Source organism: Streptopelia decaocto, assembly GCF_964273445.1.
Source record: "Streptopelia decaocto genome assembly, chromosome: 4".
Classification (NCBI taxonomy): domain Eukaryota; kingdom Metazoa; phylum Chordata; class Aves; order Columbiformes; family Columbidae; genus Streptopelia; species Streptopelia decaocto.
This window is the reverse complement of record NC_138658.1, coordinates 29,761,328-29,783,764: the sequence shown is the minus strand read 5'-3', so window position 1 is coordinate 29,783,764 and position 22,437 is coordinate 29,761,328. Positions and strand designations below refer to the sequence as shown.

Sequence of the window (22,437 nt, the reverse complement as noted above, 5' to 3'; positions counted from 1 at the left end):
AGCTGGGTACAAGAGGAGCGAGAGGCACTGGGGATGGTCTCCAGTCCTCTCCTCCTCTCGCTGATTGCAGCATGGACCAGAAATGGCAGCAACTACCTCCAAAGTCAGAAGTGAAGCAGTGTGTTTAACACATTGTGTATCAAGCGTGCTGGGAGGATTTGGGCTGCAGCAGTCACTGAAAACGTGGCAGAAGAACCATCTTTACTATCTAAAAATGCGACTGAGTCACATTGGGTTCACCTTGATACTGATTCTGTTTGCTCCTGTGTTTTGCTTTTGTCCTCAGAGTGTCAAATCTGATGGTAGAGCACAGTCCAGTGGGGAGCAGCACCTACAGGTCAGTGGGGGAATGGCTGGAAGCCATCAAAATGGGCCGATACACAGAGATCTTCATGGAGAACGGATACAGTTCAATGGATGCTGTGGCTCAGGTGACCATAGAGTGAGTAGCATTAAGATCATTTTCACCTCATTTGTTGGAGTTGCAGAGCTGGGGAAGACAAACATATTCAGAAGTATGGAGGGAGGAGGCTGCAGAAAGAGAAGCCATTACCCTTTCTTCGCAGTCAGAAGTTTCTCTTTCACCATCCATATTGATGGTAACAAGCACAGGGAAGACTAAAGCTTACGGTCACTCTGTTGGCAGCCAGTGCTTTGGCTCCTTTACTTACAGAAATTAATGCTTGAATAATTTGCAGGCCATCCCCTAGACATAATAGCAGTTGATTATTCAGGTTTACAGACAAATTAAAAATAAACTATCCTACTAGTAAATGTGTAGGAGCTAGAGTCCCTGCTTAGTTATACTGGCTTTACACAGGATAAGCTGTTTTCGGAGTTGATCTGGACATAGCCAGATGGACGCTCAGTAAAGCATGAAAATATATTTAACATTAACAGAAACAAGCATTGATTGATACAGCCAATGCAATCAGAAGAGCATCAGCAAACCCACAGCTATAGGGACCAGGCTCCCTGAACAAGACTCTTCCTTCTGAATGTGCCCTTGGTTTTTGCACGTGGGTATGACTGTGGTTGGGGTGACAGCACTAAAATGAGTTGATAGATGCCTTGGGGCTGTTGGTTTGTTATGCTCCACCTTTAGTTGCCTGTCTTGCTTGTGTAATTATGTCTGTACATTCCTCCTGCCCCTTTCTCAAACTTGCCCCAGGGCTGGCTTAGTTGAGCTTGGGTTACTGCAGGCGTTGGGGCAGAGTAGGAAGGAGTGTGCTCCATGCTGCTTTGGAGGAGATCATGGCTCCTCTGACCACATGCAGATGGACAGTGCACACAGAGAATTGGTGCCAGGGATTAGGAGTAAAACAAGAAAAATTCCCCACACCCTGCAGAACCGAAGCGTATCTCCTGCCTGCCTGAGGGCTTTCTTGGAGCTCACTGTACAGGATAGGGGGTCCTTTGCATGTGCTGCAGGTTGATAACACCTGCCTTGAGTTCAGTTTTGCCTTAGTGTGACAAGTCGTGCGTGGAGGAAGAGCAAGAGTGTCAGATTTTTATTTGCTCCATCCACATCACAAATATTTCCCCCTTACACCTGGATTTATCCAGCCAAATTTGAAATCCAGTCACTCACATGAAACCACCAAGGTAGGAATGAAATCCTTTCTAGTGAATGTCCTGGGAGCCAGGGTGCAAGGATTTCTACCCAGGTCCTTTTTGAGTGCCTGAGACTCTTACATGCAGTTTCTCAGCCTAGTCCTGCAATTATTTGCCATGTTGCTTTGGCTTTTGAGGACTCCACAATTCCTTACCTGCTCATCTGATATGGCAATGCCCAGAAACACCAGGGCTCTATTTAGGCTGGTTATCTACAAATGTTGACCAAGGAAGAATTCCATCCTCAGGGTGCGCAGAATCCACACAGCAGGAAGACCCAGCCAGAGGGTGAGTGAGAAGAGAAGGGCTAAAATGAGACAGTAATTTAAGAGGAAAGGAAAACATTGGACCATTCCCATCTACTATGCCATCTCAGTCTAATAACCAGAGCAAGTTCTGATAGAAAATGCAGATTGTCTAAAATATATCACAGGCTTGTTACTGGTTGGCTGAACGAGTCATATCAAAGAAGAAAATTAGATTTCACAAAAGCTTCCAGTTTGTTCCTTTTTAGAATTTTATGCAATTTCAAGAGCTCTAAAAGAACTGCTTGGAAGTGAAATTCTCAGATTTGGGTTAGAGAAAATGTTGAGTTCAACCGCAAATTAATGGGCATTTTTTACAGTAAATTAGAAGTTTGCTTTACTCATATAGCTTTAAATGGCCTTAGCATCTCATCCCACCGACAAAACTATTCCTAACTTCCCCTTTTGGAGGATTGTCTGCATTTCCCCCAAATCACACAAAACACAGTGCAATGTAATATGACATACCGAGTATTCATTGGGTTGCCCACTTATAATTAATAAATAATAGAAGAAACTATTACAACTGTGCCAGATACCACCTATTCTTGAGTGTAACATTTTGGATTGTGAAATTATCTCTTTAATTTGACTTAAAAATTTAAATACTTCTCTATATTTATTCTTTGAGCTTCCGGGGGGAAGGTTGATGCTGAAAGGAGGTATTTCATGAATCCATCTTGCATTTCAGTTGAAACTGAAAAAAAGGCACGTCGAAAATCTTCAACCTCACATCCTCCTGCACCGAGAGACTCTTGTACAAAGCCAAAAAGTCAAAGGCAACTCCATTAGATTCCCACCTGGCAAATGTGGTGAAGTTCTGCTGATGTCAAGGTAGCTACATCAGTTTTTCTGAGCTGGCTCTGACTCGTTAGCTATCCATGGCAGCAAATGAATCCCAAATCTGCCTTGGACAGAGATGCTTGCATGAGTCAGGCTTGGTTGTTGAGCTCAGCCCATGCCCCTTGGCCTTGCAGCAGTGGCTCAGCAAGAAGGCTGGACCCCACTCAGGTCTGTTTTGGGGAAAACTGGGGAAGATTCATTAAAAAGCCAACCAGCGATCCAAATAGAGACTTCTCTCATCCCTCTCAGATACAGTAAAAAAGACCAGATTCTCAGATGTTAAAAAAAAAGGAAAAGATATCATAGCGGCTTACAAGGAAAGGTGTTGAAGACCTGAACCACATGCTCAGGCTGATGGAAACCGTCAGTTTGCCCTTAAAATACACAAAGTAAAGGAGATAAATGGCTCATAGGAGGACTCAGCTGAGACTCTCACAGGTTCTCCAGAAAATAAACACTGGAACAAGCAAAGTTCTTTAAAGGTTAATATATTGGGGGTTTTGGTTTTCTGGAGGTTTGGTTTTGTTGTTTTGTTTTGTTTTGTGTTGTTTGTTTTCCCAGTAAAAGGGGAACAACAAAACATTTTGTACCCAGTAAAGGAGAATTCAGGTTAAATGTTCCTTTTCATTTTGAATAGAGGCAACTGTTCAATATATTATGGAGCTGGGACTTGGGGGGAATTGGACAAAAAGATGATCTGAACATTAGAAAGTAACTTGCTTTTCCTAAATGGCATCAGTAAAGCATTCTGTACAATTTAAGAGGTTGCCTTCAAATACCATCCAGAATCATATTCCGCAAATTCAAACTATGTAGGAGACAGGTGTGGAAATTGATGGAGAAGGGAGAACTGGATGATTGCTGCCAGAAAAAACGGAGGAGGGGAGAGAAATCACCATGATGAATGTAGAGAAATCCTAAAATCTACTGAAAAAAATTCAGGGGGGGTGGCCATAACACTGACAGGACTGGTGACTGTGGGATCCCAGCTTGTGGCCTCTTTAATGGGACCTGTTTGAGATGGTAGATGTTCAGCTTTTTTTTTTTTCTGTCTTCCATCCCCCCCCAGCATACAAAGCAAAACCTCAGTTACTACCCTGCATCTTTCAAACTGGTGGCTTGATGCATTTATTACAGAAAACAGTAGTATTAGTGACAAATTTCTGAAAACAAACGGTTGAAAAGCTAAAACCAGTGACTATTGCCCCAGGTCCTGAGCTCTGCCTGCTTAAACAAAGTCCTGAAAATGTGCGCAAACGAAGAGCGATCTCTACATTTAGCTCTAATTCTTGCAAAGGGACAAATCACCTTGTGAAAAGTGGAGCCTCACCCTCCACCCCCTCTTTCCAACTGGATATCAGACTTGAAGGCAACCTGTCCAGTGGACCAGACCTGCTCTTTAAACTTCTGGACCACCTAGTGACCTTGCGTGTGTCTGGAGCTCTGTCAATCCACTGCAAGAATAACTTGACCAGGACAATACTCAAGAATAGATAAATCCATGACATGAGTTTCAATCTGACCGTTGACTGGACCAATAATAAGTGTGGACTACAGAATTCCACCTTTTGAAAGCTCTGTACTCACTGAATCTCAGGACACGCTGTTGTTTGATATTAGATGAAGACCTCTGAGTATTTGTAATAATATGTGTTGTGTTGCTTTGCATTGTATTTATTTTTTCTTCTAAAATAAAATAAATTACTTATTAAAAGTTACATGGGAATAAGAGCATTTAAGAGTTCACCTGCTCTAGAGGCTTTTATTAACCTGATATCTGTCTTGGGATTGTGATACTGCATCTCTGAATGAACAAACCAATTTTCATCTCATAATCAAGTAGGGTGGGAATAATGAATAAGAGCAGGTGAACTCTTAATTAAAAAACTTTTTTTTTAACCCTCATTTCCTGCAGAAGTCCCTAGCAAGTGGATTCCTCTCTCTTTAGCATCTCCTGAAGGTCTTTGAGCTTCTTATTTCCTCTCATTCCAACTGGCCACGAATTAACTCCATGAGTAGTCCTAGTCTGCACAGGTAATTGTAGAGTTACACACCTGAGGAAGCGTGGTGAAATCTGCCCTGGGCAGGAGGAAATGAAATACAAAAGATCTGTGGCAGGTTGACATCTGCCAGCCATGGGGATCTTACAGGAACCTGGTGCTTGCAGGACTAAGTGGCTGGTGCAGGGGGGTGTATTTTCTGTGGCAACCCAGTCCTGGTCCACTGTGTTTGACAAACTGGTCCATGGTGTATAAGTAGTTCTGTTTGTAAATAAAATGTTTTAAATACGTTTCTTATGATGTGGGGACTCTGAATTCAACCCTTACAAATGGAGGTTACTGCAGAAAAGGGGATTGTCCCTGGCAGCTGGGCATTCTGCAAGGGGTGAGCCGACACTAATTTTCCCTGTTATTTCCTTGGCTTTTTGCTCAACTTGGCAGGAATTCAAATTGCTTGCTAATGTAGTACTAAGAGGATGACCTATTTCCATTTTCTCCCTACATGGATGAAAGAGAAGGGAAAAGTGGAGAGACTTCTCCCTGAAACAAAACTAAAAGTTGTCTTGTTCCTAGGGACAAGGCAAGTATTAATATTTTGAAAACCCCCACGGCAGATGGGTGCACGTATCTTGACAAAACCCACCATCTGGGGTCACCTGCTTTGCAAGGGGCAATCTGGATCATGATGGCAAGTGCCCCCAGGTCTTAGTTGTGCCTTTTCTTGCAGGGAATTGCACATTTCTGTTGCAAAGCCTGGGTAGATAGCCACACACATCTCCTCTGTAGAGCTCAGCCCACTGAAATTACCAGTTGGCTGCAGTAGCGTGAATCAGAGCATCTCTGGAACCTGAGAAAAGTTGTTTTGTGGCCCTTTGGCACAAAAGTTGATTATTTTTTTGTCCCAAAACCAGCTGGCTTGCGCACTAAATTTTATTTAAAATTGGCTTCTACATTTGACACTGTAAGCCCTTCAAGGCTGGATGTCCAGGAGCATGCAAAGTGCCATGCTTGAAAAAACAGGGAATTAAAGCTCCAGCATTTTCTAGGCATTTTTTGGAAAGTTTTGTTCCTGGCTTTGCAAAGCAGGAGGTGGATCTTGAATAAAACTGCTGGTTTTATACTGGGTGAGCATCTGGCTCAGGAGCCGTTGTCTGGATTAGGCTTCTCCTCCATCTTTGCGGAGGTAAAATACCCCACTATATTTTTTTGTTTTTTCCCCCTCTCTGAGGAGTCCTTTGGCCAGTGGCTCTGCATTCAAGAGGATTCAATATTTTTTAAAAAAATAGACTGGATCCCCTGGTGAGCAGCTACTGGATTGAAACCAGAAACTCCTTTTTCTTTCTCTCTTGGAAATCAGTGAGGGACTCCTCAAAGATATGGGGTTATGTGGCATACTATAATGGGAAGAAAAACAAAAGCTGTGTAGTGAGTAGTTTTTAGTAGACTGATGTAGTTGCACGTGAAACACAAATACATGCCTTTCTCATCATTTCAGGCTGTTTTGTCTGCATCAGAAATTACACGTGTGTGAAATATGTGGTGCTGTATTTCCAAAAGAGCTCAGCGTGCACTTCAGATACCTCAAAAAAAAAAAAAAAAAGCTTCGTTTTCAAAAAGTGCCAGCAGAGCACTGCTCAGCAGGGGGAAGATGGATGTTGGCTCTTTTAAAAATCGGGTCCTATGCTGGGTTGGGGTTTTCTTTGACCTCTGGTGTGAATTTCCAACATGCTGTGTACATAAAATAAATTGCATGTAACAGTAGCATTACTACATTTTCCTTCGTTATTAAGATGGCTTGCTGAACTAGTTTTGCAATTCAGTGGAGGCTAAAATGAAAGTGTGTCCCCCTGAGTAGGCAGACAACTTCGTGACCCTTTCTGCCAGGTGAGGAGCATTGCTGATGTGTCTCCCCAACTTCCCTCACTCCTTGCCTCTTACACTGTGAATTCCCCTACGGATTGGCAAGATGCATTGCTGAAAAAGGGTATGATAATGAAATGAAGTGTTTAGCCTCAAGCAGAAAACCTGTTATTTTCCAAATCAAAAGGCTGAAAGAGTGGTGATCCTTGGAGAGCAACAGATCTAGCTTTTGGCTTCAACCAGCTCAAATGTTACCGTATCACACCTTCACTCGGGTTTGCTTTTTATTCAAAGCAACATTCATCTATGTAATTTTTGTATGGGGATGGTTGGTTGTATTCACACAGGAGTCTCTGTGCAAAGCGGGAAGCTGCTGAGAAGTACTCTTCCATGGGTAGCTCACATGCATTATGCAGAAGCATTGTGGTGGTCATCGCATGGACCTGCAGTCCAGCTGCAGGCCAGGTTTGCAGTAGAGCTCAGGTGATGTTAGAGTTCCTGAGTGTTATGGATGATCCCAGCCCTTACAAACACCAGCCCTACCAGTGTGGTTTCCGAAAAGCATCTGCGTGTTCAAGGTCACATGTCTGGCTTTTGGTGGAGAACTTTCTCCTAAAAGACTTCTGAGAGCCCTGCATGGGGCATCGGCAGCTCTGGGATTCATACGTGTGTTGGCAGGAATGTAGGGCCCTACTTTGAAAACACCCTTTATTCGGTCCAACTCAGAAGTAGAAAGTGAGGGGCTAGTATTTCTCTGGTGGAAGTTTTCAGACAAAATACCACATCTAAGTCCAACGGCTTCTCTAACAGTCTCTGTGTCTTGTGTTGGAAACGTGGATGCACCTGTCTTGAGGTTTTTTCTGAGCTTTTATTCCCACAATTCTTTGCTAAAACTTTTACTCCTATAAAGAAATACCTACACTTATACCCTGTCATAACCCATGGTCTTACCTGACTTTAGATGTGTCATTGAATGTGATCACCCAAGGTCCTACATCCAGTGCATCCAGGGGATGACTTGTCCCACTCCTTCCTTTGGATGGGGTAAATTGTCCCATGGGGGTGCCACATTCACACCATCAACATGACCTTTGGTGATTACATTCATCTAGATACCCACATTTTAGAGGGCTGAGCTTCTAAGACAGTCACATCTTCTTTTACAGCTCTCCTGTAATGGCAGCCCAGCAGACAGCTTAATATGAGCGCCTTCGGCTTGTAGAATTCAGCCCCCAAAAGACTCATATGTGGATTTACAGGAAGATTTGCAAAGGCCCAGAGGGGACTTGTGTTGCCAGTTCCTGTTGACGTTAGTGGGTCTTTGGGGTGGTGGCTGTGCTTGGGGCTTTTGCCGTTCAGCTTTCTCTAGGAGCTGACTCTAGGATTGCAGTTGATGTTATCTTTGGCTTTGCCTCATCTGAAGAGGAAGGAACCATGGATTGACCTCTCTTCTCGCTGCTCATACCCAAGACCAAACACCAGCCTCTCCCAGGAGAAGAGGAAACTGCAACATAGGCTTTCTCATGCAGCTTTTCTCTTGGAAATAGGACTATTCACACCTAGTGGAGTCCTTGGCCAAAGATAATGCTGATGCTTTGCCATTCAGCTTTTCCCCTTGGCCAGTGAGGTGATCCCTCAGCCATTAAAGATGCCATCGACCATTAAAAAATAATGTTTAAAAATGGAGAAAATTAAACTTGTTTCCTTGGTAAAGGGCTTCGGGAGCCGCACATGGTAAGAGCGCTGGCAGCAGCATTGGCTCACACAGTGTGTGGTTGCGCGCGGCGGCGTGTCCCTGGGCGGCCCCCGGAACCAATGTCTGCTTTCTCCCACAGGGATTTGAGGCGTCTGGGAGTGACACTTGTGGGTCACCAGAAGAAGATAATGAACAGCCTTCAGGAGGTGAAGGTCCAGTTGGTGAATGGGATGGTGCCATTGTAACTTGTTTTTAAAGTTGCTTCCTCAAGTGGGTTGGTCCTGCACTTTGTACTCTAACCTGGAGATTTATTTTGACCAAAAGAAAAAAAAAGGGAAATTCGATGATTTCTGTAACTGAAGGACATTGGCCTCTGCCACAGCATTTCTAAAGAATTGACTTTTCTTCCTATTTGTGTTCTCATTTTCATGAAGTAAATGTAACATGCATGGAACATGGAAATGGATCTGCTGTACACAAGGTTAACCCATCTGTTATGCTTCAGCGATGATGACAACGAGCCTTCCCACCACACGTTGTCTGTACACAGGAGATTTACATATATATAGCACCTTTATATACTGAATTATGGCAGCACACAGAAATGCTTCCAAGGGCTGATGTGAGCAGAGGAGTTTTATAGCTGTTCATGGGATCCCAAAAGCTGCAGTTTACTGGAGTTTACTTCAAATCTTACTTGTCTACAGAAGTGTATTGAAGAGCAATATGGTTAGATTATTTCTCAATAGATATTTCGTTTTGTACATTTAAAGGAAAGAAGAAAAATGCTGTCACGCAGCCTTAAGTTATAGAGACTAGTGTATAAACATGTTGCTTGCTCCAATGCAAATACAATACAGGGTGTATATTTTTTTTTCCTCTCTCTGTGTTACAAGTCTCTTCTCCTTTGCTCTTCTGGGAGGAAAACACATGACAAAATGTATATACTGTATAATTTGTTACGCATCAGGTACAAGATTGGGGCTCTTTCCTTGTTTTGTTCTTTTTTTGCTTCCACCCTTCTTCTGCTTTGTTTTCTCTCCCTTTTGTGTTACCGCTATGCTTTGTATTTTGAGCAACCTTGAAAGCCTTCAATTTTGACGATGTGTATGAGGCAGGAGTCTGCTTAAAGAAAAGACCTCGCCTCCTTTTCCTTTCCACCGTGGGCTGGGGATATCCAGAAGAAAAGCAAAACATCCTACTCTCGGTGGCTTACAGCGACAACATGGCATCAGTTTTTGGGGTGCACCAGACCTGCCCGAAGATAGCATTGGATTGCTTCCACACCCAGCGTGGCTCTTGTCCCCTGCTGCAAGTGCCACCATCCCTGGAGCCCAGGAAAGAAATTGTGGGGTGGCTTTACCTGCAAGGAAGAGATTTTGCTGTTCTTCTTCTCATTCCAGGGATTAAGCCCTGGGGTGCACATGGACGCATCCACATAATCATCCAGCAGATCGATTTTGCATTATTTCCCCCAGATTGGGGGTAGAGAGGCAGGATTATTTTGGGCACTGTGCTATTCCCAGCTTGTATCTCCAGTCATTTTTGGCTTGGGTAGGGACCTGGTCGTTTTTGGGCAGAGAGGAGGGAAAAGCAGAGCATCCCAGGATGGTCCCAGCAGTGGCATCCCATGGTTCAGAAGGTCCCATCCCTCTGGGGATAGCACAGCTTGAGTCAATGCTTGTTTGTCATTGGGATTCAACGTGGCCATTAAAACTCAGGGCTGCTGTTTTCAGAGGGACCAACCCTGGCAATCCCACCAAGAACCAGTTTGGGGCTGTCTTCCTCCTTTGGCTGTTGGCAGTATTAATCAGCACAGTTAATTTGGTATTCATAGGCTGTGGGGGGATTTTTAAATGGCTCAGCAGATTAACAAGTGTTTGATGTTACTGTAGATACATTGCTTTCTTGGAGGGCTTGGGAAGGAGCTCGTAGCATCCTTCCTTGGTGATGACATGGATGTGTTGACTTGCTGCAGCTGCCATCATCCCCAGTTCTGCCGAGCCAAGCCGAGGAGTTCATCCAGTGCCTGACGCGTGTCCTTCACGTCTTGCAGAAGCTCGTGCCGCCTTCAGCTGTTTCAAGAATCTTTATTCTATTTCCTCCAAGTCCTTGTATGAGATTTGATACAGAGCACTTTCTAAAGAAAAGGGAAAAGTCCAGGAGGAGAAAGTTGGGTTGGGTTGGGTTGGGTTGGGTTTGTTTTTTTGGTTTTCTTTTTTTTCTTGCTTAACTTGCTTGCTTTCAGCAGAGCTTCTTCAGGCAATATTTTCCTGTTTGGAAATGGCCTCCTCCTCTGCGAGCTGCCACCAAGCTCATCGGGAATTGGGAGAATAGGAAGGAGAAGAGCCGTGGTGAGGTCTGACAAATCTTGATGGTGTGATTTTTCATCATGTTGTTTCATTTTGGCAGCCACCAGACCACAAAAGACACGGGGCGGGGGTGGAAATCATGACTAAGAATTTCAGTGCATAATAGAAATTTGTCGTGTAATAAATAAGATTATTAGAGCTGTCAGCAGAACTGTCCTGGGATTATTTGTGCCTCCCTGCCTGCAACGCTTGGGAAAATAACCTGTAAGAAGACGGAAACGGCTTGTTTTGTTGGGAGGAATTGTTCAGTCACCACCTGCATCCATCGGCTGCACGGAGAGAGATGGTATTGTCAAATATTCAGCACTTTCTGCCCACCATCTCCTCTGATTCCTTACCTTTTGGCTCTGTGGGAGGAGCTGGGTTTAGTCTTTTGTTCATGGACTTTACCAGAAGAATTCCTTTTCACCATTTGCAGGGGTTTTAAGGCATAGTAGGTATGGCTGGGTGCATACAATAACCTTCAAAATGATGAACTGGTGGAAAACAAACTGTTCTGCAGCCAGACCGCATTTGTAAATAGGACACCTCAGTTCCTCCAATAAATAAAGAAACTTTTCTATTTATTTCAAGAGCTTCTTCTTGCTACAGATCTCTGTATTAATAAGCTTTGTCTTGGAGCTAAAAAAACAAATAAAATGGTGTTTTAACAAGTAGGGTCCAAAAGTTACAGCTTCTATGTCCACAAGCAAATTCCAGAGACAACAGAGGTTTTGGTTCCCATCCCAGAACTGCACGTACTCTGTATTTTGGGTATGGTCCTGTATATTGGGGTGATGACAGGAATATTTTACAGCTTGTGCTCTTTGTAAGGACTGTTGGGTGGGTTTCCTGCCTACAGTTCAGTCTGAGCACTTTGCTTTTCCAGCTTGCTAGTGCTGCAGCTGGTCCAATGAATACTTCTTCTCCGGTGTATTTTGCTGCTAATTGCGAGGAAGGTATTTCAAAGGGCCTGGGAGGTGAAAAAGTTCTTTTTAATATAGTGTTTTCATTTCAGGAGAAAGCAGTGTCCCCAAGCTTGGCTTGTGAAGACTGATTTAAAAGACAGGAAAAAAAAAATCAGTTTATAATGTTATTTATTCCTTCTATATGTTAATTGCGAGAAGAACAAAATAATGAAGGTAAAAACTGTTTTTGTCTCTTCATTGTTGAATATGATGTAGAAGTCCCAGTGGTCAAGAACTTGTGACTCCTTGGACTGCTGTGGTCTTGAAATTAGTCATTAACGCTTGTGTAAGACACATCAGTAGCAGTCTTAAGAGTAAAACTTAGTTTCTAATCTTTATTAATATGTTAATTGCAGTTCCTTAGGGCATGAGCTGGTGCATCCAGCACTACCAGAGCCGGAGCATCTGTCTTGGCTCCTCATGTCAGTGTTTTAACTCATAGGAGACTGTAGCATTGCTGTAATTATTCCTCCCTTCCCCTCCCCACCTCCTCTGTGCATTTTTGTTTGTGTACCTTTTTTTTTTTTTTTTTGTAGCGTAAGAGATGAAATTTTCTATTTTTTCATAAAAATAAAAACCTTTGACTAAAAGCAACATCCAGGTGTGGATCATGTGCCCTCTCAGCTTTCCACAAGTGTCAGAATTTTTTCCCCCTTGGAAATAAATCCTCTTTATTTTTTTCCTCTCCTGAAACACAGACTTGGTGCTAATCCTGTGGTACGTGGGGGAGAGAGGGGATTCTGGGACAAGAGAGACATGTCAACCCCGTGTGAAGGCATCCTAGCCTGTTTCAGGCTCTTCCCTCTTTCCTCTGTTTTTATTTTGGGAGCAAAATCTGCTTTTTTAGTCCTGTTTTTGAGGTAAAGCACCTGCCAAACTGACCGAGGTACTGCAGGCACTGAGCTCTAGAGCAGCCCCTGGCCATGCCATTCCCCCATCCCTCAGGAATGTCCAAGTTTGGTTTGGGTTGTTTGTTGTTATTGTTGTTGTTTTTCCCCCCCAAGAACTGATTTTCTCTGAGTTTGTTGTTTTTTTTTTGTTGGGGGAAGACCCCAGCAGAGCCATGTCCAGCTGGAGCACATCTCTCAGGACTGACGTGCCCGTCCCCACACAGGGTTTACTTATTCAGCCTGGGGTTTGCTGCTGGACCATGGTGGTGGCAGATGCTGGGAGAGATCAGAGGGGCTCTGAGGACAGGGGAAAAATAATATTAACTCACCCTATGTAGCTTCATGGAGACAAAGAAACTGCAAAGGGGAAAACAAGAAAATGGGGAAACTTCTTTAAAGAAGCTGAAAGTGAAGTAGCTTTGCAGGTGATGGGGAGGCTTCAGACAGCTCATGGGAAAACTGAAAGGTTTACCACCTCTAGCAGCTTCAAGGCACAAAAATATAAGAAAAATTTAATAAATGTAATAAAAAAATCTTGAGGAACAAAGTTGTTTAACAAAGTGTCCCAATTTCAGGTGCCGTAGAAGCAGGGATGGTGCCCACCTTGGTTTTGGGACCAGGACTTATACAAATCTCAAATCAGGGTTTGCTTATTATTTTCCACTGTCAGGCTCAGTGTGAGAAGGGGCACTTGCGCTCGTGGCCACCAAATGTACCTGCTCAAAAAGGTGCTTTACTGCAAAGCAGGTCCTTAAGCATGTGCCTGACTCATTTTTTCAGGTGGTTCTGCACAGCCCCCAGACAGTCCTTGCAATAAACGCACAGCTGCTTCTCCAGCCACAAACACCAACTCTTGAGGATACCAAACACGCGTGAACAGGGCATTATTATTTCCTGCATCACTAGTCAGTAAACCCAAAACAAATGGGCAGCAAGATCGCACCTCTGTCTTATTTTTCCTATCTGATAAGCTAAAAATACGGCTGTGGGGATGCTCTGACCAGCTTCAAGCCGGTAGTGTCCCCAGAGGATGCTGCTGCCCTAGAGTAGGAGCAGTGGGGAGGCTGCTCCCCATCACCCCGCGAAACTGAGCAGAAAGTGATGCAAGATTTATGAAGTCATGGGGAGAGAGAGAAAAAAAAAAATAGGGACTCTTCATGTATTTTTCATGGGCTGAACCGCATAAATAGCATACAATGCATAAACTGTGACTGGATATTTCCACAAAAACAAAAGGAGACCAGCAAGTAGAAGAGATGAAAGAATGAGATAGATTTACTCAAGTCAACAGGGGCTGATTAAAGTCACCCTCGGCTGCAATAAGAAACAGGTGAAACAGCACGGAATGATCCCAGGGCAATTCGTCTTGGCTGACACAAAGAGGGAGCCAGACTGGAGAAGGGTGCATGTTGTACCTGCTTGGTAAAAATGGGTGCACCTGGGCCTCCAAGCCCGAATGTTTAATAATGCATCCACCGCCAGAGCCCGCATCAGGTATTTCCTCAGCCCCACACTAACTCACCTCCAGCTCAGTCATTCACATCATCAGCTATTAGTAATATTCCACAAATAAAGTAAAATAAAAGAAAAAAGACTCTTCTTTACACTGACCTGATGCTTTGGTAAGTGATTAGCAGGTCTAACTGGGATTTTGGGGTTTTTTTTGAGACTATTACGGTTCCTCCATAACCAGCATTTTTGCCAGCGAACATGACTTATTTCTCTCAAATCTTCTTTTTTAACTACAAAACCAAAAGAAAAAAATCTTCCCAGCAGCAAAATGGTGGGATGGGGTCCCAGCCATTTTCTTGGTTTGCTCCCAAATACAGGCCATATTTGTTAACAAGAAAATTGAAAACCTATTGATGTCCCTCTGAGGCGCTGTGTTTCAAGCTTGACATTTAAACATGAAACTCAGAGCTCCAAAGTTTAATCATTTACACCTCAAGAAACTCAGGGTGTGGAGGTGCTGAGTGAAAGGCTGTGTGAGGTAAAAATGGTATTTCCTGCTGGGGGGGGGAAGATGGGGAAATTATATTTCATTTAAAAGATAAGATAGGGAACAACCTTTCCCATCCAGAGAATCGGAAAAATGCCAGTGAAGTGGCATCATGTCATCCTGGGTCTTTTTGTAGCAGCAACTACTCCTATTCCAGCAGAAAACAATAAAAAATAGAATATAAAATAAATAAAATTAAATAATTAAAATAAAATATAAAATTGAATTAAATTAAATAATCATAAATCTTCTGCATAGCAAAAGGCTAGCGGCTCTGACAGAGGCCAAGTTGGTCTGCCTTTCAGGAGGGCAGGGGTGCAGCATCCCAAGTCATGGTGAATAATTGCCTCTGGGCACAGAAATCACTCTAGCTTCTCCAGCAACGTCAGCATCCCTGTAACGAGTTGCGAAGCCCCATGGGTACCACCCAGGGATGCTGCTGGACCTCTCAGCACTGCAGCCTGGTTGTGTAAAGCCAGAGCCTGCCCCTCAGAAAAAAGAGTTTATTCTGGGTGTCTTTGTGGGTGTTGCTGCTGGGGTTTGCAATGGGGAGGATTTAAGGAGTCACAGGGTTTGGCAAGATGCTGCCTGGCGATGTGCACACCCCAAAACTGCTGAAAAGGGAAAAAAGAAAAAAAAAAAAAAGGCAAGGAAGGCAGCAGGGGACCAGTTATCCTGGTGTAAGCTTATTTTGTGCCAACATTATTCACCTATTCAAGGCATCTGATTTTCTAGAAGGGAGATCCAGATTATTTTTTGTGCTGCAGGAACTGATGAAGTGGCAGGTTTGCAGGAGCCTCCCAATCAGAATCTGGATCAAAAATATTTTTTCTGGTTCCCCCTAGCACCATGATTTGCTTTGATTTTAACCTCATTTGAGGCTGACCCTTAGCGAAGTCTGTTTATATTCCCCAGGAAAGTTTAGTGTAGGGCACTGCAACACCTCCCCAGCTTTGACAAGTGATGGTATGGAGGGAGGTCATAAAATATGTAAGAGAATATATATATATATACACACACATATATATATACACACACATATATATACACACACATATTTATGTTTGAAAAACATATATATAAGAAAATCTTTATCAAATCAAAGTTAGAACTCCAGAAACAAGTTCTTGTGTTTCTGCTGAACAAGTGAAAGCAAAATAAACTCTCCACACTGAGGACTTCCATTTGCCTGTGTATCCGAGTGATGCAGAAAAGCAGCTGGACATGGGCTAATAAGCAGCTCCTCAATATGCCTTGATGAGCGAATGCATTCAGAGCCTATAGCGAAGGGGGTGTTTGCAGCAGCAAGAACGGGAGATGATTCCCCTCCTGTGATTTTGCCTAAGTAAGGCATAAACACCTATTTTTCTTTCTACTTTCCCCCTTTTTCTAAAGACCAGCTGGCTATTAATGCATATAATGATGGTCCCGCCAGGGCCCAAAGCCTGAATTCCCATTCATATGCAAAAAAACAGAAGTGATGAACTTTAGATTGGGCCCTAATAAGGGAAATTCTAGCTTGCCTTATTTTTCCTACCCAGTGTGTGCCAGATGCCTTAAAAAAGGAGGGGGTTGTTTGTTGCTGCTGATTATTCTTCTGTGCAGAGCAGAGCTGGAGATAAGGGGAGGATGCTCCTGGCATCCCTGTAACGTGCCACCTGATCTTGAGGATCTCTTCCAACCTAAATGATTCTGCGATTCTATAAAAAAGGGCTGAATATGACGGCAAAGGGCTGAGGCAAGTGGGAAAGATGAGGTATTTGTGCAAATCCAGCTCCTGAGTGCTCTTTTTCAGGCAGACGGCTCAGCGCTTGCACACTGGTCAGCACCTGCCTTGCTCCCAACTGCCCTCCAAAATCCTGCAAAATGTTCATACTGTGGAAAGCAGTCCTTTTGGACTTCACCGAAATGATTTTTCTTTTAAAGGCACGGTAAGAGAGATGACATTGAGCAGAAAGAGGAGGGAGACACCTTGCAGGGCACCAGCACCAGCAAAGCACTAGAACAAGTGCTGGGGATCATCCCTGGTGACAGGAAGGGGATTTGGGGGATGTAATTCTGTAGAAAAAATAGCTATCACCAGCCAGATTGTTACTGGAAAACCAAACCCTCTCCTTTGGGAGGCTCGGGCATCACTGTGGGGTTATTTCAAGAATCTGCATGTAGTGGGCAAGTCATTTTTCAGGCTGGATACTTGCCTGGAAACCATGTGCTTCAGAGAGAGGAAGTGATTTTAAGAGGAAAACAGGCATATTTGGAGCTTTTTGCTCTTTCCCATGGAAGAAAGTTCAGAATATTTCGTCCTCACCATTTCAAGATGAACAAGGGCTTTGCAGCGCTGAGGCAATGGTGGACTGTTAAGAGATCAGGTTTGGGCTGGCATGGGTTTTTATGCTCAGCCTCGCAGCTGGTGCAGGTGCATTTCCAGCCATAAGTAATAACAGTCCCTGTGGAAACATTTGGCTGTGGTAAAAGCAGACAGAAATCTATTATCCATGTGAATGCAATGTCAATGTTTGCAGAGGGAGGTCAAAGAAAGAGAGCTCTGCTCGGGAAATGTCAGCTGCGGAGGAGGAATTAGTAGCATTTGCATTCATGCTAGACGCAATTCCCGCAAGGCTGGGAAACAGCAAAGAGGTTTTGCGACTTCCAGCCCTCTCTTCCACACCTTCTTGCTCTGCCGCGGTGCCAACAATTTTGGGCACCTCTGCATTGCCTGGAAGCTATGCTGGAGGCTTCCTCCGGCTCCCTGAAAACGTGGATGTGGGTGGTTGACAGGCCATGGTGGCTTTCCTTATCTGCCATTAACAGGGGCTTTAACAGAGAGGGAAAGATGAGAGGGTGCAAAAGGAAGAGAAAAATTGTGCAAAAGGTCAAAAAAAAGACTCCAGGTAGATTCAGGGCAGTACCCACTCCTGAAAGCCCATCAGCGAGGAGGTGATGCTGGAGCATCCCTCTTGTGGAAGTAACTGGAGCCAGAAAACCCTGAGATTTCTGCTAAGGGTACCTGTTGACTTCGCAAAGTCCTGCAAAACATCAACCCTGTGTAGCCAGGCAGGAGCCACGTTTTACCCTGACCAGCAGCGGAGCTCCAGGCTATAAACTGCTTTGCTTAGTTGCCTGTGAGATATCAAGGCAAGAAATTACCACATTCTTGTTGCTTTTCCTCCAGGCTAGAGGATTCTGGATTTAGCAAAAGGATCTCAGATTATTTTTTCTGCAGACTTATTGCTGAGGGTGGAAAATATTTGAGAGACATTTAATCCCCGCAGCTTGGTGTTATTCATAATCATTGGCAGCACAGGAGTTTCACGGCTCTCTTAAATGAAGAGCAAGGCTGTTTTGTGTGAGCATGGGTGGGCTCTGCATGGCATGGGCAGACAGCAGAAGGACAAGCAAGGCCACAGTCTGAAAAATTGCTTTTTGCCACCATCTCCAGTTGCTGCCCGTGGGAATGTCAAGATCTCCAGGTGATGTTCCAAGGTGTGAGAGAGCAGATGAACATCACTGCCCAGCAGAGCAGGTATCCAGCCCTGCAAAGGGCAGTGAGTATTGCCCACCCAGCAGCATTTTTCCTGTGGGAAAGGAGGCTCATGGCATCCCAGAAAACTCCCATGCATTCATAAAGTGGAAGAAACACCTCTTGTCAAAGGGTGAGCTCCTTCCTCTGTCCCTGGACAGCCTTTTTGCCTGTAACTCTATTTATGCTTGAATAAAACTTCAGGCACTGGTGGCCTGTAAGGATGTGGACTGTGCCAAGCTGTGATGGTCATCAACATCCAGTATTTATTGATATCTACATATGCATGGCCAAATCACTGCAAAACACACAGCAAGCCAGAGACAGCAATCTAAGTGGGCAGCAGAAAACCCTTTTCAGCTCACTTGCACGCTGGGTGCTGTGCCCACGTGGGTTGGACCCAAAGTCAGGAGATTTGGTAGGTTTGAAAGCAGGGGTGAGTTTGGAGGGCAGGGCAGCCTTGCGGGGTGCAGAGCGTCCCATGTCTCTGTCAAAGGCCATCAGCATCTCCTTGCTAAATGAGGTTCAGCTCTCCGGTCCTACTGAGCCCCCACGTTGCTGAAAAAAAGTGCAAAAACCCCACCATTTATTGCTCTGAAACAGAGACCCGTACATATTTTGATTGCTGCTGGAATAAAAGGCATTTTCACTGTGCCAAGATTTATGAGGCATTTTCTCAGCTGTGCTTCCCCTGCAGCAATTCTGGTTCCCTGAGGTTGCAAAGGACACTGCTGTGGCATGGAAACAGTCATTTTGGGGTTAGATTAAAGGTTATTGTATTGAGGGGGGAGGGGGAGGAGAAGGAGGGTGGTGGCAGAATTTGTGACATGTTTCTTTGCTGGCCATTTCCCTCATCATAGTTTTATTACTAAAACAAAATCAGTCACAATCACACTAGGGGGTGGTCTCCCGGCTCGTCCCAGTGCCCTGGCAAGAGCAAAGTTCATTTAGGTCCCGAAATTCCCGTTCCCATCTCGTAGTTCCCCGCCTGCTGCACTCCCACGCATGTCCTCCTCCCCGTGCCGTGCCGCCCCGTACCCGCCAAGGGGCTCCACGGTGCGGGGGGCAGGTGTGCGGCCGCCCACGAGGCTTCAGAACCCTCCCCGCGGCCGCCAGGGGGCGCCGCGGTATCAGCGGGAGGCTGCGCAGAGGCGGGAAGGGTTTCGAGGCTCCCGGGTGTCCGGCAGGACCCGGGGACCATCTGCGGGCGTGCCCCGGGACGGGACCGGGGAGGGTGCCACCGTGGCGGGCATCGGCTGCAGCCGCGCCGGGACCGGGCGTCCCGACAGGGCGGGGGAAGCAGGTGTAACCGGGAAAAACCAGGGCCTATTTCCTCCACAGCGGGGGCACAGGCACCAGTTGTTAGGTGCCTGAAGCTCTAGTGCACACCCTACCTGCCTCCCCGCGGGGAGACGGCACCCGACGGGGCTGGGGGTCTCCCGGGCTGCTGGTAACTCCCCATGCTGCCGGGCTCCCACCTTCCGGTTCCTCTCCCCGGCTTGTTGTCTGCAGCGGCTGCCAGGAGGACAAATCCCTCGGCCCGGCGCTGGTTCTGCCGCAGCCGGAGGAGCTGGAAGAGGTGACTGCAGGAGCTGCTGCTGGGGGACCTGCTTTCCACGGGGGCTCAACCCTTGGGCGGCCCTGGCAGGGCCACCAGGTGACTCTCGGCCCTGTGCAGAGCCAGAATTTTCCTGAAAATACTTTTTTCAGCTCCTGAATGCTGCAGCAGGAGCAGAGGCTCATCCAGGCACTGGGCAAGAAGCTTGGCCCTGAGACAGTGAGCACCGGGGACTTCTGGTGGGGAGGACATGCTCGGTGCGTGTCCCGGGACGGGGCTGCCATGCCCCAGGGAGCTGGTCTGTGCTCGGGGCACATTGGCCTTGCCCCTTGTCCTGCTGCAGTAAGGGGTGGGGGTGCTATCCCCCCACAGGACTCCCTGTGGGGCCCTTGGGGCAAGGACGGGTCCTAGTGCCGGGGTGCCCTCATTTGTTTCACGTTAGGCTTGTGGATAGCTCAAGTTTAGTTTTGGCTCCAGTTCTTTTCCATACCAGTTTTTCTGCTCTGGCCCCGGCCCGCGCAAGCACCTGCTCTTATTTCGGCAGAACTGCAGCTGTTCCGACTGCGCCGGACAGTGGTAATGGGCTGGGGGCGCCGGGAGACCCATCGATCTGGATGCAGCGCTACGGCCCTGGCCCGGCGATAGTGAGGTTGGGGTGGTATTGGGAATGGGTCTCGCGGGGGCCTGGGTTGGAAGTGCTGCTGGTGGAGGAGTCCCGCAGTCCGCCTCCCCGTGCGGGGCCGGAGGATTCCGCTGCCGGAGCAGCGCCGTCTCAGGGCCGCGGGCGGGAGGAGCTGCGTCCCGTGGCCGAGCCTGGAGCTCCCGGGCCCCCAGGTCTGAGTCCCGCGTTTCCTCCAAGGCTGCTGCCAGGCGGGGTGGGGGAGGGACACCCTAGAAATGCTGGAACCTGCCGGCGGCTCCAGGACTCCCTCGGTACTGTCTGACCAGGTCCCGCACCACAGCTCGGGGTTGGCGGTGCCCAAACGGGGCTCCCGAGCCACTGAACACCAGAACGGCCCAGGAAGGGCGTCTCTGCTCTCACAGTACTCTTTGGCGCCGGGACCTGCCCAGAGGGGGCTCTGCCCACCCCAGGACCCCAAACTACGAGGCCGAGGCTCTGCACTCACACCCCAGGACAGCACCGTGGGCCCGGCCCAGCACACATCTGTACTGCCGAGCCCAACAATGCAGGATGGGATCTCTGATTTTCAAACTCCAGAACTGGCCAAATGAGTGGGGTTTCAGGCCTCCAAAATGCAGGACTTAGTCCCACTCTCTGACCCCTATAACTGGCTAAATATGCCTGGTTTCAAACTACATTAATACTGGACTTAGTCTCAATTTTCAGCCCCCAAAACTGCCCAAATGTACCTGGTTCCAAGCACTCCAAACACAGGACTTAGTATCTGTTTCTTGCCCTAAACCTGGTCAAATTAGCCTGGTTTTCAGTCCCAAAACACATGACTCACTATTTCTGAACCCCACAATGCAGGACTTAGTTTCTGAGCCCTAACAGTGGTCAAATGCACCTTCTTTCAAGCCCCTCAAATGCAGGGCTTGGTCTCTATTCCTGAGCCCTGCAGGGCAGAATTGGGTCTCCCTTTTCTGGAGGTAACAGGGCACAGTTCAGCCTCCCCCAGGGTGCTGAGCCCTACACCCACCCACCTTGGATTCTGCTTCGCAGCCAGGGCTGAACCCCCAGCAGCCCCAGCCACTGTCAGGCCCTGGAAACAGGCTCTGCACCCCAAATTCCCCCAGGGAGCTCCTTTCCCTCGGGAGCCCCCGGAATTTGTTCTCCATCGCACAGCCCAGATCGTGCTGCTTGAAAACCCACGGCTCGACCTGTGTGCCGGGGCTGGGCTCCACAACGGGCCCCGAGCCGAGTTTCGCGGCTCAGTCGGTGCGGCTGAGCCCCACAAGTACCCGGGGACTCCCAGACACCCAGCGTGTGGTGTCAGAGACGGGCCGGGAGCCCCGGCAGTATCGGGAGGTGCTTGAGAACTGGCCGGGGGTACCCGTGGGTCCGGTCCCGTGTGGCCTCGGGCAGGGACGGGGGCGCCAGTCTCCGGCTCTCCAGGCTTTATTCCCAGGCGCCCCGAGCTCTGGCGCTCCTCCGCAGAGCCGCGCGGCCGCCCGGGCACCGGCCGCGTTTCCCCACCAGCCTCCGCTCCGAGACCCCCGGCCCCTTCCCCGCTGCCACTCCCCTCTCCTCAACCTAGGACGGCCGGACGTCGCCCCTCCGCCGCCACGCGGCTTCAAGCGTCTGGAGCTCCCGGCGCGGGGCCGGGCCAGGCCTCCCCGTCCGCGGGGCCGCCGCTACCGGCGAAGCCGAAGCCGCAGCCCCAGTTCCGGCCTGCCTGCCCGCTCCTGTGCCGGAAAGGAAATGGGCATGACTGGGCCACCAAGCAACAAAGCATTCCGGGTCCCGCTCCGCGCCGGCGCCTTGGGGCCACGCCCCGCCCCGGGGGACGAAGTTCCACGGGGACGGAGCTCTGTGGGCGGGGGCGTGGTCAGCTGTCCGGCGTTGCGATCCACAGGCCGCAGGGTTCCAGCGCCCGCCTACCGCTGAGCCCGGCTCACCAGCCCCGGCCCCTTCGGTTCTCCCCGGAGACGCCAGGGGACGTGCTCTCCCGGGACACCGCGGCTCAGGTGCCCGCTGCTTTTTTTCCCTATTTCCTCAACAAAAGAGGCTGCCGCGGACACTCGCCCCCTGCATTCCTGCCTTTATTTTTTTAGCCACATTGAAAATTTCTCTGGCTATGAAGTGCAGGACAAGTCTCACAAACTCTCTAAAGTATGCCCTAAAATAAGGTGGCCAACGTTGTCATTTAAA

At 47.4% G+C, this 22,437-nt stretch overlaps 1 protein-coding gene across 5 annotated transcripts in view; it reads left to right on the top strand.

Moving 5' to 3' along the window:
- EPHA5 (EPH receptor A5) overlaps positions 1 to 11,262 on the top strand; it is a 203,710-nt gene extending 192,448 nt beyond the window's left edge. For 4 of the 5 annotated variants that reach the window (XM_082051993.1, XM_082051992.1, XM_082051990.1 and 1 more), the window contains 2 exons: positions 287 to 442; positions 8,458 to 11,262. In XM_082051993.1, the coding sequence (XP_081908119.1) occupies positions 287 to 442; positions 8,458 to 8,563 (262 nt within the window). In that variant the 3' untranslated portion in view covers positions 8,564 to 11,262. Of the gene's footprint in view, positions 1 to 286; positions 443 to 2,610; positions 4,087 to 8,457 lie in introns of those variants that run through there. The other variant, XM_082051991.1, reaches the window with a different exon arrangement.
- The last annotated feature ends 11,175 nt before the right edge of the window (positions 11,263 to 22,437 follow it).